Source organism: Conger conger, chromosome 17 (genome assembly GCF_963514075.1).
Source record: "Conger conger chromosome 17, fConCon1.1, whole genome shotgun sequence".
Taxonomy (NCBI): Eukaryota; Metazoa; Chordata; class Actinopteri; order Anguilliformes; family Congridae; genus Conger; species Conger conger.
In genome coordinates, this window is record NC_083776.1 from 364,972 (window position 1) to 383,392 (window position 18,421).

The 18,421-nt window shown below is 42.1% G+C and overlaps 1 protein-coding gene across 1 annotated transcript; it reads left to right on the top strand.

Annotated features, from left to right (window-relative positions):
• Positions 1 to 6,212: 6,212 nt before the first annotated feature.
• Positions 6,213 to 7,990, top strand: nr0b1 (nuclear receptor subfamily 0, group B, member 1). Its single transcript, XM_061227008.1, has 2 exons — positions 6,213 to 7,058; positions 7,616 to 7,990. Exons 1-2 carry the CDS (start codon positions 6,509 to 6,511, stop codon positions 7,855 to 7,857), a joined length of 792 nt encoding a protein of 263 aa, XP_061082992.1. The 5' UTR covers positions 6,213 to 6,508; the 3' UTR covers positions 7,858 to 7,990.
• The last annotated feature ends 10,431 nt before the right edge of the window (positions 7,991 to 18,421 follow it).

The window sequence follows — 18,421 nt, forward strand, 5'->3', positions numbered from 1 at the left end:
GAGGGCGTTGCTCAATGCACAAGGAAGGCGGAATATGACACGCCCACTGATGATGTTACGGTTCGCAAGGAAAAAACGACTATTTTTTGGTTCCAGCTGAGAACCAACTTTTCAGGTTCTGAACCAATTTATTTCCAGTCTGAATGCGCCGGCCGGTTCAAAATTAGGTTTGGGAACCGGAACCGGCACGGAGCCTTGCCAGTGTGAAAGGCCTATATTTGGACCAAATGTGGATGTTCTTTTCATTACAACATTCTACAGCCCAATTTGCAAGTGTCTGCACACACGATTTCAAAACGAATACACTCAAGTCTCAAGTTCAAAAGCTAATGTATAGGCTAAAGTTCAAGCGGATAGCAATTTGTCACAAACACAATATGAAAATGCATTCAAAACCCTAAAAGCGTTTTCATAATATTTACAGAAACAAAGTGCTGATTGAAATTGATACAGATTGTTCTATTCAATAACCAATTCACAAACAGAAGCACAATCACACCTGGTGTTGAGCTAATTTCATCTTTGGAATGATTTTGTTCAAGAAGAAAAGGAAAGATAAATAGCTAGATGATGGAGGGGGAGAGGGAGAGGAGTATACATTTGTGGTGCCAGATTCCCGCAGATTCCTCCTATACAACATCTGGAGAATCCGCCCCTTTCTCACGCCTGACTTCACCTAGCTCCTGGTCCAAGCAATGACCAGCTTTCAGTGACATTAAAGTGACATTAATTAGCTGTCGTGTTATAAGCTAACTGAATTCAGTTTTGTACGTTAGCTGGCTGTCTGTGACAGGTGGGTCCCAGTGCACAGTACTAACAGCACTGCTTATATTGTCAGGAGATTCTACCAGCATAGTTCCTCTCCTGGGCAGGGAGCTCATACCTAAATCCGAAACCCTCCTGGACTTTCAGAAGACTTCAGATGTCTGATAAAGATAACAGCAACAATGAGGATGCGTGCCTATGTTATGTAATTGTGCAGACTGTAATCCAATGGTGTTAGCAGCAGCATCAGTGGCTAGCGTCAACACTAACTAACGTTTAGCTAAAGTTAGCTTACTAAATACAAACAGTCAGTTAATTAGCTACAGTACTGTGCAGAAGTCTTAGGCATCTGTATAGCTTTCTGTACAGATAAGATTCTTTCAAAAATAATTAAATGAAAGGTCCTAAATAAACATACTAAACATTTTACATTACATTTTAGTAATTTGGCAGAATAGTTAAAAACTGAATCAAATCAATATTTTTTGTGACCACCCTTATTAAAACTGCATCACTTCTCTGAGATAGCCAACGCTGTCCTGTCTATAAGACAATCAGCAGGGAGGTTGTTCCAAGCATGTTGGAGAACTCGCTACAGTTCTTCTGCAGACTTTGGTTGGGTCCTTGCTTCAGATCTCAGACAGCCATGATCAAAATTACTTACAGTAATATGTTACTTTTTTAAATTAAATATAAAAATGTCTCTGTAAAATTAAATCTCTTGGAAAATGAATATTTGGAAATCTCAAATGCGTTCTTTTATACTAACACAAAAAACAAATAAACATATATATATATATAAACATATATATCATAAAGTCTAGGGTGCCTAAGACTTCTGCACCGTACTGTACATTAGCTAAATGGCCTGTGGGGAAAGAGACTACTGAAGCTGATGTTTTATTAATCATATTGGACTGCGGTTGATCAGCTCATTGCTATCACACATAGAGGGGCGGGTTGAGAATGGGACGTTTTTTTTTTTTTTTTGGATACAAGCACAGGAGCAACGCAAGGAAAGAAATGTCTGCATAGTCCTTTTTTTATGAGAGAGATCAGAGGAGAATTGTCAGACTTGTTCAAATGAATAGAAAGGTCACAAATGCTCAAATACCATTTCCTATAATTTCCTATAATTTCGTCCACTCTTCTCTGCAGAACTGCTTAAATTCAGACATAATGGGGCGTCTCGGTGTGCAGCCTGTAGAGCACTGACCGCATGCTCATTGCGAGCCGCGACGTCAGCGGTTCGAATCCGACCGTCTGACATTTGTTGCATGTCTTTCCCTCTCTCTCGCTCCCATTCTTCCTGTCTCTCTATACTGTATGCTGTCCAATAAAGCTGAAAAAAGGCCTAAAAAATATCTTTAAAAAAAAATAAAAAAAATTCAGACATAATGGTTGGTTTTCAACACTTGAATCCAATAGAGATACCCGTAAAGATTCTGACTAAGCCACTCCAAAGCCATTTCTATGGGTCCCGTCATTTTGTTTGAATTAAAGCAGTTCTGCAAAGAAGAGTGAGCTGAAATTCCTCCACAGCGATGTGAGACTGATTTCAAATATATTAAACATTTGGTTGCCAGTTATTAAGTTTGAAGGGGAAATTACTTTGGCGTTTGATAACTTTTTTCATGAAATAAAGGTAATAATAACGAAAGAAATGTGTTTTGTGTGTGGTCAGGTTCCCTTTCTCTGATATTACATGTTGTCTAAACATCTAAAACCATTCACTGTGACAAATATGCAATAGAGGAAGTCAGGAATGGGCCAAGTACTTTTTCATGGCAATGCAACAGCAATTAAGAATCACAAACACGCATCGCTAATTGTACAACTACCACTCATCCCTTCTTTCATATCAGCCTTTTACTCTTTGCCCTGTTCATGAATTCTGTATCCATTCTAGCGCTTAATGTCTCTCCATTCTCCTGGCTTTCAGATCCGTGTATCTCCACCCACCTGCCTGCCCTCACCTCCTGCCTCCTCAGGGCTGCAAGGCCAGGCTGCTGTCTTGTATATGTAACAGAATGGGTAAGGACAGACTGCTTTGGCCCGGGCATCACAGGAGACCAATTCAATGCCACACTGAAAGAGCGAGCCCACACACAGAAACGCAGTCTCTTGCGGAAGCTTTCAGACCCCTTCATTTTTTTGCGCACTTTATTGTGTTGCAGATTTTATTTTAAATGGTTACAATTGCCATTTCTGCCCCTAAATATACACTCAATAGCCCATAATGACAATGTAAAAACAAAAAAAATGTTAAATGTCAGGGACAGGATGAGATTTGTTTTCACAGATCAGAGTTTCAGCAAAGGCGACACTTGATTCTAATTGAGGCGAAACAGGAGAGAGGCACGCCTGGGCCAATGATCTGTCAGAGACCAAGGCTCCCCTCCCACAAAGTGATGAACCTGATACAATTTCATTCACACTTTTAAAAAAATGAATGAGAGATGGCAATTATGCGTCCTGGATCAGGACATGGAGTGTGCACGTCCTCACTAACTGTACCAGTCCTGCGGAAATACATTTTAAAAATCCTGCCGACACTTTAATGCTCCCAAAGTGAGTTTATTAACTGTAGAACAAATACAACTTAATATTGTGGTGCAGTTAATAAGCTCACTTTGGGAACATCTTGTAATTATAGTGTTTACCTTCTCTCTAACGGTATTACAATATAAGTTTAACAACACTATGATTTTCTAGTTAATTTCAGACTCGGTAGGAAAACTAAACTTTGTATCACCGCTTTCATCCTTCGCTGTTTCACTGACCCTGTTTTCCCGCCCGTCTGAAAGCGGTCAGCGGCGCGGCCGTCCGTTTCGTTTACCCTCAGCGTTTACCCTCAGAGAGACCCCGACACCAGCGCTTCTGGAGAGACCCCAACACCAGCGCTTCTGGAGAGACCCCAACACCAGCGCTTCTGGAGAGACCCCAACGCCAGCGCTTCTGGAGAGACCCCGACACCAAACCCTGCTCTGGAGCCGCCGGCCTCCGAAGGCTCTCTGACAGGCCATTGAGTCATGACTTCATAATTCACCTGCTCCTGTTTTCACGGTTAAATCAATATTGGCGTGTCCCTGTCAAGGTCAAAGGCTAGCCTTCAAGCGTGCCGTTTTCCTTTCCCCCCCGTTTTTCATACAAAATAAAATAAATTGTAGCTAAAATAATTAAGCCTTCAGTTCCACACGCACCATGGCAACAACTGATAAACTACGCCATAAAGGATTCAAGGTAAATGGTTGGGAACAGAGCACGGTGCCTGGATTAATAACTTTGACCTACCAGCTAATAACAATTACATACCCAGCACAAACTGAGCCACAAACCAAACTGGTCTCAAAGGGGATGAATGCCAGCCAGCATTATAGCCAAAGCACATATATAATGGTTAGATAAAAATAAAATGCTTAGACAAAAAGGTGATATGAAGTTATTAGTCACCACCATTATTAGGAATCATGACATACACTCAGCGAGCACTTTATTAATTATGTATTAGGCAGATTTGTTAGACTTATTAAGTCTTCTGCTGCTATAGCTTATTCACTTAGAGGTTTGATGCGTTGTGTGTTCAGAGATGCTCTTCCTCATACCGCTGTTATAATGTGTGGTTATTTGTGTTACTGTCACCTACCTGTCAGCTTCGACCAGTTTGGCCCTTCTCCTCTGACCTCTCTCATTGACAACACATCTCCGCCCACACAACTGCGGCTCACTGGATGTTTTTATTGTTTTTCGCACCATTCTCTGCAAACTCTAGAGACTGCTGTGCATGAAAATCCAAGGTGATCAGCTGTTTCTGAGATACCCAAAGTACACACACCTGGGAACCCACAATACACACACCCAGGAACACACAACACACACACCCAGGACCCCACAATACACACACCCAGGAACACACAATACACACACCCAGGAGATGCACAATACACACACCCAGGAGATGCACAATACACACACCCAGGAACACACAATACACACACCCAGGAACACACAATACACACACCCAGGACCCCACAATACACACACCCAGGACCCCACAATACACACACCCAGGAGATGCCCAATACACACACCCAGGACCCCACAATACACACACCCAGGAGATGCCCAATACACACACCCAGGAACACACAATACACACACCCAGGACCCCACAATACACACACCCAGGAACACACAATACACACACCCAGGAGATGCACAATACACACACCCAGGAACACACAATACACACACCCAGGAACACACAATACACACACCCAGGACCCCACAATACACACACCCAGGAACACACAATACACACACCCAGGACCCCACAATACACACACCCAGGAGATGCACAATACACACACCCAGGACCCCACAATACACACACCCAGGAACACACAATACACACACCCAGGAACACACAATACACACACCCAGGAACACACAATACACACACCCGGGACCCCAGCAGCCTGCCAGCGTGCTCACGGGGTGCCTCCCCCAACCCCCCTCAGTTTCAAATGCATTCAGTAAAATTCAATCAATCTGTGTGACAGTGCACAGCATTGTGTGACCAGGGCATTTTACACAACATGACAACATGTCAATGATTATTGCCCAAAAGCAAGTATCATTGAATCTCTCTTCCTCCCCAATTTGTTTCATATTATTCTCTCACTTATTTCAATCCATCACTTATTCGCATGGTGCCAGTCTCCGATCTCTCTGATTTTCTGTGAACTCGGATAACAGAGATTAACGAAATGTTTCTGTTAAAACTGTTTCTCTTTCTTCATAACAAAGATTTTGCTCACCCCCTTGCATTTTTGAGTGATAAGGCTGATTGCCTGCCCCAACCAAATAAATACCAGTGCGGCACGCCTGGAAAGATTTTTTTTTTTACCACACCAACTAATAATTTCCCTTTATTACTGTAAACATTTCTTATAATTTGAAGGGAGATATCAACGGATCTCAATACCTGGCATATGCTGTAGTATTGCTAATCGTTTTTGTTCAGGGGACATGGAGTTTAATGGATTGACATGATGCTACAGGGGAAATGGGTTCACAAAATGAAGGATTCTGTGATGATGATGTGCGCTTTTCAGATTCTACAAAGATAAGGTTGAGATGTTTGCTGTATTGATGTTTAACAGACTTTTACTTTAAAACAGCATCGCTGAGTTACATGACAGTCTGTGACAGGGCTCACAGAGTATTTTGCTTTGCTTGGCAACTGCTGTCACTGAAAACACGTTTTGGTTTTTTTTCTTATTTGAATTAATTGACCCATATAGTCTATTGTAGAGTGCCATTAAAATTGTGCATTTAACAAACACCATTGCGGTGGACAGTATTCAGAATGTCTCCCAATGATGCACCCTATTTTCCATGAACCTCTATTTCATAACACGGATATGAGTTCATATGAGAATCTCAGCAATGTTACGTTTGTATAGAACATTTCCCATTACGAGAGTTTTTAACAAATCTGCGACGACTGGTTCGGTTGGTCTGAATTCAAAACAGAAACCGTCAGGTCCGTGCTACTGGCTCCCCCTAGGCGCGCGCTCGGAGAAATTGTGGGAGGTGTCTGGGAATATAAAAAAAGACTTAAACAAGTTCTCAAATGGGAGGAAGGAAATATAAATCCACTGCCGTGGATGTGAGCCACCGGTCTAAGAAAACAACCGGAGCCTCAAAGCGCAGTGGACAGCGCCAAATGTAGAGCGCTATGGCTTACTTCGATGGCTGCCATTGCCTGGGAGACGGGAGACAGAACAGCATCCTCTACAACATCCTGAAAAACGACAACCGGACAGAGCATCACGCGCACAGGCGCCCGGGGGTCGCCCTGAAACAGCAGTCTTGCTCCTGCGGTTCCAAGAAGAAAGTGGCGCTCCAGTGCCCGCAGATAACCTGCAAAGCCGCGTCGGCCGTCCTGGTAAAGACTCTGAAGTTCGTCAAGAACGTACCTTGCTTCCGGGAACTGCCCGCCGACGACCAGCTGCTGCTCGTGCGGAGCAGCTGGGCGCCGCTTCTCGTGCTGGGCATGGCACAGGACCGGGTGGACTTTGAGACCAGAGAGACCACCGAACCCAGCATGTTACAGAAAATTCTAACCAGCGGACAAAAGAAACAGGACAGTCCGCAAGAGCAAAGCGACCAGGGTGTGTCTTTAACTGACATACAAGGCATTAAAGCCTTTCTTACCAAGTGCTGGGGACTGGATATCAGTACGAAGGAATACGCCTATTTGAAAGGAGCCGTGCTCTTCAATCCAGGTTAGTTTAAGTAATTGGAGAAATCGCTAGCGTCCGTTTTGAAAACTGAGCTCAGTAGTTTTCAGCGTAAATTTAGCCTAACTTCAGACTATAGATGGGTTCTTCTGCTGAACATTTCTGGTGACGTTGGTCGAATTACATTAGTTATGCTCACCGTAAAATTCAATTGAAAATGTTTGTGTGGTTTATTATAGTTATAATATTAACAACAATAACAGCAACAGCAACAACAACAACAATAATAATAATAATAATAATAATAATAATAATAATAATAATACTGACAATAATATGGTGTTATAATGGCATTATTGCCATTACAATTGCATGTTATTTTGTAATTTGAATTACCATGCCCTGTAGCCTAAGAAATGTGTTAAACAGTGATAAGACACCTACATCGTTTTGAACTGGACACCAGAACATTCTGAAGATTCTGATTCATTATTAGTAGTAAATGTCCCTGAAGCGTCCCCTCGATTTCCTTAAATGTCAAAAATGGCAGTACATCAAAACCATAAAGCCGTCAGTAACAATTATGTCTCGTCCTCCTGCAGATCTGGACGGGCTGCATTGTGTACACTACATCCACGCGCTGCAGAGCGAAGCCCACCAGGCGCTGAATGAATATGTGAAAATGCTTCACCGGGAAGACCACGCAAGGTTCATCAAACTGTTCATCGCGCTGTCCATGCTGCGGTCCATCAACGCCAACGTCGTCGCCGAAATCTTCTTCAAGCCAGTCATCGGAACGGTGAACATGGAGGAGGTTTTGCTGGAGATGTTTTACGGAAAATAGCCCGATAGTTTGGGCTGTCCTGGGAAGTCGAACTGTGGGACTGATGACAGCGAGTGGGAACAAAGACTTTGTTTCCCAAATAACTTATTTCTTTTTACACGCGCTATTTTTGCATAATAAAACGTTATGGTCATTTTCTGTGCTGCGTGGGTTTGTTCAAAAAGCCAAAACCACATCCCTACTACACAGACTGCTAATCTTCTTTTGAAAATAAAGTTAAACCCTTGAGCTCTCGTTTAAACCAAATACCACACTTCGGTACTGTTTACTAGATTTATGTTAACTATTTAAACATATACATTGAAAATAAGTCACACGAAAGATAAAATAGCAAATAGGCAATTTCTGGGTTTCAGTCGATTTATTTATTGCGCTCAAGTCCTCTTCATAGTCGGAATCGAAGCCACAAACATCTTAAACACAACAATTATAACACAGCCTTTGAACGCATTTGCCTAGCCTACTTGAAATTAATTTCAGTTGATACAACTAACTGAAACATAGTTATGTCGTACAGACAAAAATAAATCCAAATACATTTTGATCTACAATGGGAATATGTTTTCAATAACAGATCGCTTATTACATGATTCATGACTTGTGCCACGAAATGAACGTGGTAAAAAACATTTTTTTGTCAGAAATCCTAGTCATTCATTTGATTGTTGAAAGGAAAGCGACACTCTGGAAATGGCAATGAATGCATCGGACACTGCAGTGTATGAGGACGAGACTGAGTCATGTCCGTATAGTTTCCAAAATGAATTTCGAGACCTGGACTTGTTCAAGGCAAAATTGAGGTTCAGACGGAAATGCTTAACAATCACGAGGAACGTAGACGGTTAATATTGAGACGATATTACAACGTTTGTTCGTATAGAGGATGACAAGAGCGAATATTTTAGCGTTATTTTTCTGTCACAAATGAGCAAAAATAGCCAGATGACAGCCTCAAATTAGAAAAATACTGAATTAATGAACACCAAATAAAATGTTTTGTCAAGTTTCAAATATCGAACAAGAAAGCATTCGCAAACAAGCATCTTGCCAGTTTCATATTGGCTTTTGAGAGGCGAAAAAATCAGTCTGTTTAATAAACGATGAACACATAAAACGACACATAGAACGAATTAATCGCCCACGCTGAAATCTAATATATGGACATATATGTCCCTAATGTAAAAACAAGACAGACATTACATACATAGAACTATACATATATTTGATTTCCATATGGGCGACTTCACCCGAAGAGGGCAGTGTTGGTCCACAAACAAGAGAGACACACCTGGTCATAGAGCAGTAGCATAGCGGTTCATAGGAAATACTTGCAATCTCTCGTAGCCTCAGGGAGTGTGTAACTCGTTTCGATCCCACACTTACAGCTCGACTTTTCTCCGCAACAATGAAACTGCTCTTGACAGGTGAATGTAGTCAGGAGAAAGGCCATGGTTTGCGCCGGTGTCATATGAAGCCTGCATGCCGTTATGGTTTCAGTCCGCTCTGACTGCGGGGCGGGCTACCTCCCGGAATCCTTGGTGACCTTAACCGAGAGAGAACCTGGACTGCGGAATGTGCGGGCGCGAGAGTGCATAATTTAAGCGATTACACAACAACAGCCCTTAAGTATCGCACCTTTTCTTGACACAAGCTTAAAATGGTTACTATTCTTGAACTCTTTTGACTACAGTCATATTCCTGGTATCTTCGGAAAGGTAATCCTTTGAGGTTTGTTTTTTCAAATCCCCTTTCAAATTTGAGGACAATATCACTGATATTCAGTCATTCGGTTATACTGAATTTTCTTACACACAAATGGAGGTAACACATTTTCTCTGCAACTACACGACAATTACTGGTCAGAGACGTACTTGAGCTCATCATGTTCGAGAGAGTCTATACAAAGCGTAGATAATATCATTTCTATGTACAACTACTTTTGTAGAAGTATACAATGGCAAAATGGACACCAATGATAATTGCTCCAGAGAAATTCTGAGTAAGCAATGGACATTCTATCCATCCATCCATCCATTATCTGAACCCACTTATCCTGAACAGGGTCGCAGGAGGGCTGGAGCCTATCCCAGCATACAAAGGCAGGAATACATCCTGGACAGGTAGCTAGTCCATTGCAGGGCACACACACCATTCACTCACACACTCATACCTATGGGGAATTTAGACTCTCCAATCAGCCTAACCTGCATGTCTTTGGACTGGGGGAGGTAACCGGAGTACCCGGAGGAAACCCACGCAGACACGGGGAGAACATGCAAACTCTGCACAGAGAGGCCCCGGCCAACGGGGATTCGAACCCAGGACCTCCTTGCTGTGAGGCAATGGACATTCTATCAACATTTATTTGAGTTACCACATTTTTAGAAAGAGAAACTATAATACATTTGGTCCGCTGGACACTTGTTGTGAAAAGGACACTGACATTTACTGCTTGTTTCTTGTAGTATGTGGATTTTCAAAATGCAGAGAAAGTAGGGTCCCCCCACATTTCATTTACCACCCACAGATTACAAAATAACTGTTGTCACTAAAGCAATGGCATCTTAAAATACGTTATACAGATAGTTGTATTATTTAATTGCACCCTGAAAAAAAGGAATGAATGCAAAAAAACCCTCACCTAACTTAATGGGTTAAAGAGCTGCCTGGGGTCCCGTTGACATTCCAGCCTGTGGTGTGGGCGCTCCAATCTCCCACTTCCACAGATTTAGCACGGTAACCTGCTAACTAGGGAAAATATTTCCTTTGAAGTTCTGCACAGAACGGAACTTTCCTGCTTCCAGGAGTAAGAGATTTGACTGGATTTGACCATGATTGCTTATAGTTTCTTGAGCCCCAAGGCAAACTTTGTGAGTATCCTGCCCCCCCCCCCCCCCAAAGCGCCTATGAGAAAGTAATTTTGTGATTTTTTAAAAAGGTTTTTTTTTGCTTAGAAGCTTATTCTTTTTTGGCAATAAACATACACCCCAAGCTCCTTGCTGTGTAACATCAACATCATTAACCCAGGATTAATATGCCATCTTTGATGTCAGGCCCCTTGTAGTTCTACATGTGTCAAGTGCACATCACACTGCTGGGTCCATGAATTGTCTTATCGGCAAATGAAGATGACTTATTACCTGGCACGGCTACAGCCCCGACAGCTCCCCTGGCGACGTTCACGAAGCACATAACAGTGCTTCATGATCACTCATGAAGCATTTACACACGTCTTTGTGAAGCTGAAGTGCTTTGTGAAGGTGATGTGAAGATTGTGTGAATGGTTCTAAAACCTTTTTTTAAAATAAATTTGTGTGAAACGGGAGCCTTGCGGTGGGCAGGCCCTGCAGGAGTCAGGTGATTGGCTGACGTTTCCTAAACCCATCGTCACATGGAGCGTCCTTCTCCCGATTCCTCGTCCTTCCCTCCGTCTTTATCGCCCAAAGCTGAGTCATGCATCGTTGTGACCTCCCTTACAATAACTTCCTGCCCACAAAGGCTTTTTCAGTCCAAAAGTGCATAGTGGTGCGTGGAACCGCGAGAGGAGACAAGGACAAAACGCCTGCCAAAACACTGGCTGACACCCAGCGTATTTACAGCCCTTTTATGAGGGAGGAAAGGAGAGAACCTTCTGTTTTTCTCACTTCTAGAAAGTTGTTAAGATGTTCCTTTGCCTTCAGAGTTTTTTGACGGTGTTCATAAAAGTCAACGATAGCATTACAAGAGAGAGGAAAGCGCCCAGCTGGAAGCTTTTTGTAATGTCGGGTCAGAGTCCTGTGATTAACAGTGACAAATTTATGGCCCTTGTAACTAACCCGGTGACGCTAAGAAGATGGGGGAAGGATGCTTGCTTGAACCTCGGTCAAAAAAACCCCAAAAAAAAAACGTTCCGCCAGAGACGTCTTCAGTGACATTGGACTGTTAATGTGGAGGGAAACAGCGGTGCGGCAGCTCCACGGACTGCTGCAGCAGGAGGAGGGGCGTGGCTAAAGGCAGGGCAAGGCTGGGCAAGGCAGGGCAATGGAGGGGGAGGAGGGGGTGGAGGGGGAGGGGGAGGAGGGGGTGGAGGGGGTGGTTTGGAGGGGGAGGAGGGGGAGGAGGGGGGTGGTGGTTTGGAGGGGGAGGAGGGGGTGGTTTGGAGGGGGAGGAGGGGGTGGAGGGAGAGGATAATGTACCTCGTGTGCTCCCCCCCCCTGCCCTATGAAAACAAAACCAATCATCTGTGGAAAGAGAAGGAATGTACAATCGGTTCAGGCTGGGAATCACATCTGATACAGTGTGAAACTAAATCACATCTGTCACATCTGATACGGAGTGAAACTGCAAGCCAAGCACAAATGCACAAATCCACTCAATCGATCAGCTAAAAACCTGTGAACCCCATCTGGATCCAGAGACAGGCAAGAGAAGCCTGCAGCCTTTTGTAATGTAAATTCCAAATGTAGGATCTTATTTCTGAATGCTTTTTCAAAATTTGTCCAAGAAGAGACAAGACGCACAGAGTATTTTTACATAACTAAGTCAATTTCTCTTTTTGATAAACTGGATCAATACATGGGAATAGACATTATAAAAGACCAAAAAGAAAATCATCGTCGATAATCCAAGCTTGTTTGTTCGTAAAGAGGGGCAAACAGACACAGCAAAGGAAATCCAAAACGTAGTCGTGCATTCATAATTTATATGAATCACAAAAAAAATCCTATTAATCACTAAAACTACGTTGAGTGAAATGTTTGCAGTTGCTGAAAGTCTCAAAAGACAGTAAATGGATTTGAGCAGCCCTAACTGTAACATCAGCCAGCTCCACATTAAGACGTATCTTGGCAGCAACGCTAAGCCTGGCGTAGTGCACAGCTCAAAATAAAGCCAAGGTGAGCACCATCAGGGTTCAAGTTGTTGATTTTGTTTGAAGCTGTCCTTTCCTAGTGTGTCCAGTCACATCACAGCTGTTTATAAAGCAGGCATACGCTACCTAGCAACACAGTCAGAGCCGTTTCACATAGGCTACATGGCTAACTGAGTTAGCCCGGATAGTTTCTTGATGTTTTGGGATAAACTCAATATTATTGTTTTCACAAAGCGAGTACACATTTTAGCCTTTTATAACCGCAGACTACCTACTACTATCACATATTGTTGTGACTTGTTACAGTTTAAGAAACTAACGGCTTCCTGAATGGATGACGACAAGTTTCAACAACTGGCAGCACTCAATTTGTCTCATGCATAGTCAATGTGTTACTTGTCGTTGAACATAGAGTTTGACGCTGATCATTTGAAAGCAGCACACTTAAAGGTACAATAGGTCATTTCAGACTTCTAACAGCCAAGATAGGAATTGCAGCAACAAACACCTTCAAACCACAACACTGTTTATCCCTCCCCCTTCACAGTAAACGCACACTTCTCTTGAAACCCCCCCCATGCCATTGGCTGTGGCAATTAGAACCAATTTTCAACCAATGAGCTTGAATTATTGTACAGCTATAGAATGTTTTGGGACAGAGTGTTCAAATGTTTCAAATGTATATTTTGAAACCCGAATGTAAGGACTATAAACACAGGCAGAGAGTGAGTCAACATGTCAGTGAGCTTTTTTTCAATGATAGGAAGGGATTATAACAATGTTATACCTTTTTGTACCTTTAAGATTCAAACTTCTTAAAGAATTCATAAGCTTAAGAGTAGTAAAGTAAAGTAAATTGGCAATTTGCTAATTAAAGTTAGAGGCAATATACTTATTTTGCACTTTTCTTTAACATGCTTAATTTCCAACATGCCTATGTGTCCTATTTGGGACCACGTATCTTGGATTACTTATTACAGGGGGCAGCCAGTAGTGTAGTGGTTAGGGTAAATGACTGGGACCCGCAAGGTCGGTGGTTCTAATCCCGGTGTAGCCACAATAAGATCCGCACAGCCGTTGGGCCCTTGAGCAAGGCCCTTAACCCTGCATTGCTCCAGGGGAGGATTGTCTCCTGCTTAGTCTAATCAACTGTACGTCGCTCTGGATAAGAGCGTCTGCTAAATGCCAATAATGTAATTATTATAAAAGTGTATATTGTAGAGTGGATATTGCTATGATCTCATTCAAATAGGCTTACTGTATGTTGTTCAGGATAAAAGTGACGAAGAAGATAAGGCTACAGTATGTACGTACATGGGCCTACACAAAATTATTCATATTTGTCCAAAATTAATTGAGCAATTAAACAAAGTAATTACATTACATTAGATTATTGGCATTTGGCAGACGCTCTAATCCAAAGTGCATACCCATGACCAGCGAGTGCACGGTGAGTGTGTAAGCCCCTATAGGGAAGTGCATACCCATGACCAGCGAGTGCACGGTGAGTGTGTAAGCCCCTATAGGGAAGTGCATACCCATGACCAGCGAGTGCACGGTGAGTGTGTAAGCCCCTATAGGGAAGTGCTGTGCATTCACAGTCACTCAATGTTAGTGTCGCCCACAAATCACAATCTCACTGTGGGAATACATGTTATGTGCAATATATACAATTCATCTTGTATGTGTTGAATTTATCCATTTGCTATTCAAATAATCAGGTCTAAATGAGAAAGGATTTTCCTGCACAAACTGAATATAAACTACAGGGATGTACAATGTTGTCGGAGATCTGCGCTGTTGTAAGCCTTGTTGGAGAGCAGGCTGAAAATAGCAACCGGTCAATTAAAATTCCTTTCTTTTGAGGCTTTCAGCAAATGCAAACATTGAAAAAATTTTTTGCGATTTATTTTCTTAGTTTTTACACGGGGAGGTTCAATTAACACTTGACACCGATTGACTGCCATCAAAATGATATTTGCATATTATTAGACTACATCTGGCTAGGCTGGCGAGATTGCATGTCCTCTGATGTGTAATGACAAATAGCTAGCGAGGCAGATCGCAAAGAACTTTTAAAAACCCTCTCTAGCTATAGCTACCTTTCACTGCCATTTCTTAGTGTTGCTAGAGCTAGCAGGCTAACGTTAGTGAACTAATTTTGTTGCTGCTGATGAACATTAGCTAATAAACTAGATAACATAGCTGCCAATTTAGCTGTAAGTTGTTTTATTTTATTTTACTGTATCCGTTTTGACAAATTGAATGCTTGCCGCTTTGGCCAGCAGTAAGACTGGTGCTACTGGTGAGCAATGCAATATCATCATGCTACAACCTGCATTCGATAACGTTGCTGAACATAAAGGTCTCATGTTCATTTAGAACTTAAGATTAGCCTGATTTTTGTGAGCATTGTGTCTCCCCGAGTGGTCGAAATATATATTTTTTTAGGTTTAATTCAAATTTGTATAAATTATACAGTCACGGAATAAGAGAAAGCATGTTTGTCTGTGAATTACCGACAAAATGGGTGGTTGTGTGTCAGGATCAGTTGGCTTATTTATACAAGTCATTTTTATGCTTATTTATCCATTAAACAGAAATGGCACAACTTAGCTATACCAAAATTGTTGAGTCAATTGCTATTGTAGTAGACCTGTGAAATGGCATCGAGGTTGGTTTTGAAACGGATGAGATATGTATTTTATGTGGGAAAGCAAACCAATGCAATAACATGGAGCAATTTAAAAATGTAACTGTCCCACAAGCTACAACCTAATAATTCCTTTTGGTTTTTTGACTTGGTAAAACCTTTCCTTTCTTTAGAGATCATAGCCGTGGGAGATTGTAATGTTGACTTATGTGAACGATCAAATTAACAATCAAGGTCATTCACACTCTGGGTGACGCAAAGCTTGTAGTCATTGAGCCTCAAGCTGACAAATTGTTTTGTTATTTTGGCAACGGTTAACTCAGAAACCTGCAGCCATTGCAGTTTACAGCAGAGACACTCTTCTCACTGACCCAGGGCATACAGCCACTTCGGGGAGATGTGTGTTCACGTATTAGCCCTGCCAAACTGTTTCATACAGTGCATTTGTGAGCTGTACGGAGGACTCGTAATTTTTTTTGGGGGTGGGAAAAAGGCAGGGTAATGTACCTGACAGTAGAACATGGTTTATGTGCGGCTAGCGTCTCAGATGTCCATTAAATCCTCTCCACACCGACTTTCCGAAAATAAGAACAGCTTTCTGCAGTGTTTAGGATGTCACAAGCTGGCAGCAGAATTAACTAAATGACCTTAAAAGAAAAAAGGCCATGTGAACAGCTCTTGGGAAGGGGAGATTTACACCCTGCCCGGGACAGGCTTGGCTGCAGAAGGAATGTATCCACTAGCGGGCCCTTCCCACACATCCATGTGTGAGTGGCAGGGTGCAGAGCAAGAAATCTATCCCACTGAGAAATAAACCTGCTGTCACAGGCCGTAAAAATGTTTTTTTGACCTCCGACTTGGATTCCACAGCATCCGCCCGTCAGCCCCATTGGCTTACAATGAGATAAATGCGTGTGAGTCACACAGATCGGAACTATGCTGTGTGTGTTTCTACAGCGTAACTGTGCTGTGTGATGCTAATTATGTTTATACACTGTAACTGTACTGTGTGTGATGGTGCTAGAGCTTATACAGTGTAACTACGCTGTGTGTGATGCTAACAGTGTTTATACAGTGTAACTACGCTGTGTGTGATGCTAACAGTGTTTATACAGTGTAACTGTGCTGTGTGATGGTAAAAGGGCTTCCAGTGTAATTACACTGTGTGTGACGTTAACAGTGTTTATAAAGTGTAACTACAATGTGTGATGCTAACAGTGTTTATGCTGCATAACTGTGCTGTGTGATGCTAAGTGTTTATACCGTGTAATTACGCTGTGTATGATGGTGCCATTGTTTAGAGTGTAACTATGCTGTGTGTGATGCTAACAGTGTTTATGCTGCATAACTGTGCTGTGTGATGCTAACAGTGTTTATACTGTGTAACTACGCTGTGTGATGCTAACAGTGTTTATACAGTGTAATTACGCTGTGTATGATGGTGCCATTGTTTATAGTGTAACTATGCTGTGTGTGATGCTAACAGTGTTTATGCTGCATAACTGTGCTGTGTGATGCTAACAGTGTTTATACCGTGTAACTACGCTGTGTGATGCTAACAGTGTTTATGCTGCATAACTGAGCTTTGTGATGCTAACAGTGTTTATGCAGTGGCAGGGGACTGATCTGCCAAATTATGCTCTGTTATTTCAACCAGCCCATTTATTTATTTCTTATGCATGTATTTCATATTTCATTATTTATATCATGTGCTGCTGCTGCACACTTACAGAGATGCCTTTCGGTGGAAATGTACCGCAATATGGAAATTAAGAAGCGTTGGGAATACATGTCTCAGTAAATCAGTAGCATTGCTGCATAAAGTTCTTAAGAAAATTCATAAATATGCGGAAGAAAAAATATTTTTGTCAAAAACCCAACCCGACAATGAGAGAATTAAGACACTCACTAATTCATTCATTCATTCATTCATTATCCTAACCTGCTTATCCTGAACAGGGTCGCAGGGGGGCTGGAGCCTATCCCAGCATACATTGAGTGAAAGGCAGGAATATACCCTGGACAGGTCGCCAGGCCATCGCAGGGCACACACACCTTTCACTCACACACTCATACCTACGGGCAATTTAGATTCTCCAATCAGCCTAACCTGCATGTCTTTGGACTGAGGGAGGAAACCGGAGTACCCGGAGGAAACCCACGCAGACACGGGGAGAACATGCAAACTCCACACAGAGAGGCCCCGGCCGACGGGGATTCAAACCCAGGACCTCCTTGCTGTGAGGCGGCAGTGCTACCCACTGAGACTCACTAATTCCCAAGCTAATTAAATTACCATTAATTGGGAAATTACTGACCTTTACCACCGGGTTGACATATCAAACAAAGGTAAACTAAAAAAACTTTCGACTTAGATAAGGAACATGGGATATCCAGGCTTTAATGAACTTGATGGGTAAGAATCATCACACAGATCTGCAGTACTGGGGATATAATATGGATTATCTTCATTACTGACACACTTCAACTGATATTTCACTTTGGTACAACACAAGTCATATTGTGGAGTTTACTCCATTTTACTTGCATAGAGCTAATATTATGAACATCAGCTGTCCCTGCCGACCGTTAGGCCAGTGGTCATCTTTTAATATCTGATACATTTTTGTTGCTTTATAGCCTTATTTATGTGCATTAAAACTATCAAAATACAGCTTGTTGTATTTCAACGCAGTAGACAATCTGAAAATAGTTATTCTATTTATAGCTAACAGAAATCTGAAAGCTTATCAGCTCATGAAACTATTAAAAACTTAATTTAAGCCAGGTCTAAAAAATGAATGGGAGTTAATTGGGAACCTCATTAGCAGTCAGAAGGGACAGCTGGTGTTGATAGTATTCACTCAATGCAAATAAAATGGGGGTAAGCTCCACAGAATTACTTTCTGCTATGCTAATGTGAAATATCCTTTTAATCTCTGAATCTACATGAATCTCTGGCACTACTGCTACCTTTCCTCTCCCATAAAACAGTTTGATGTCCATGACTTCATGACAAAAGAAATAAAAGAATCAAACTGCCCTATTATATGCCTGACATT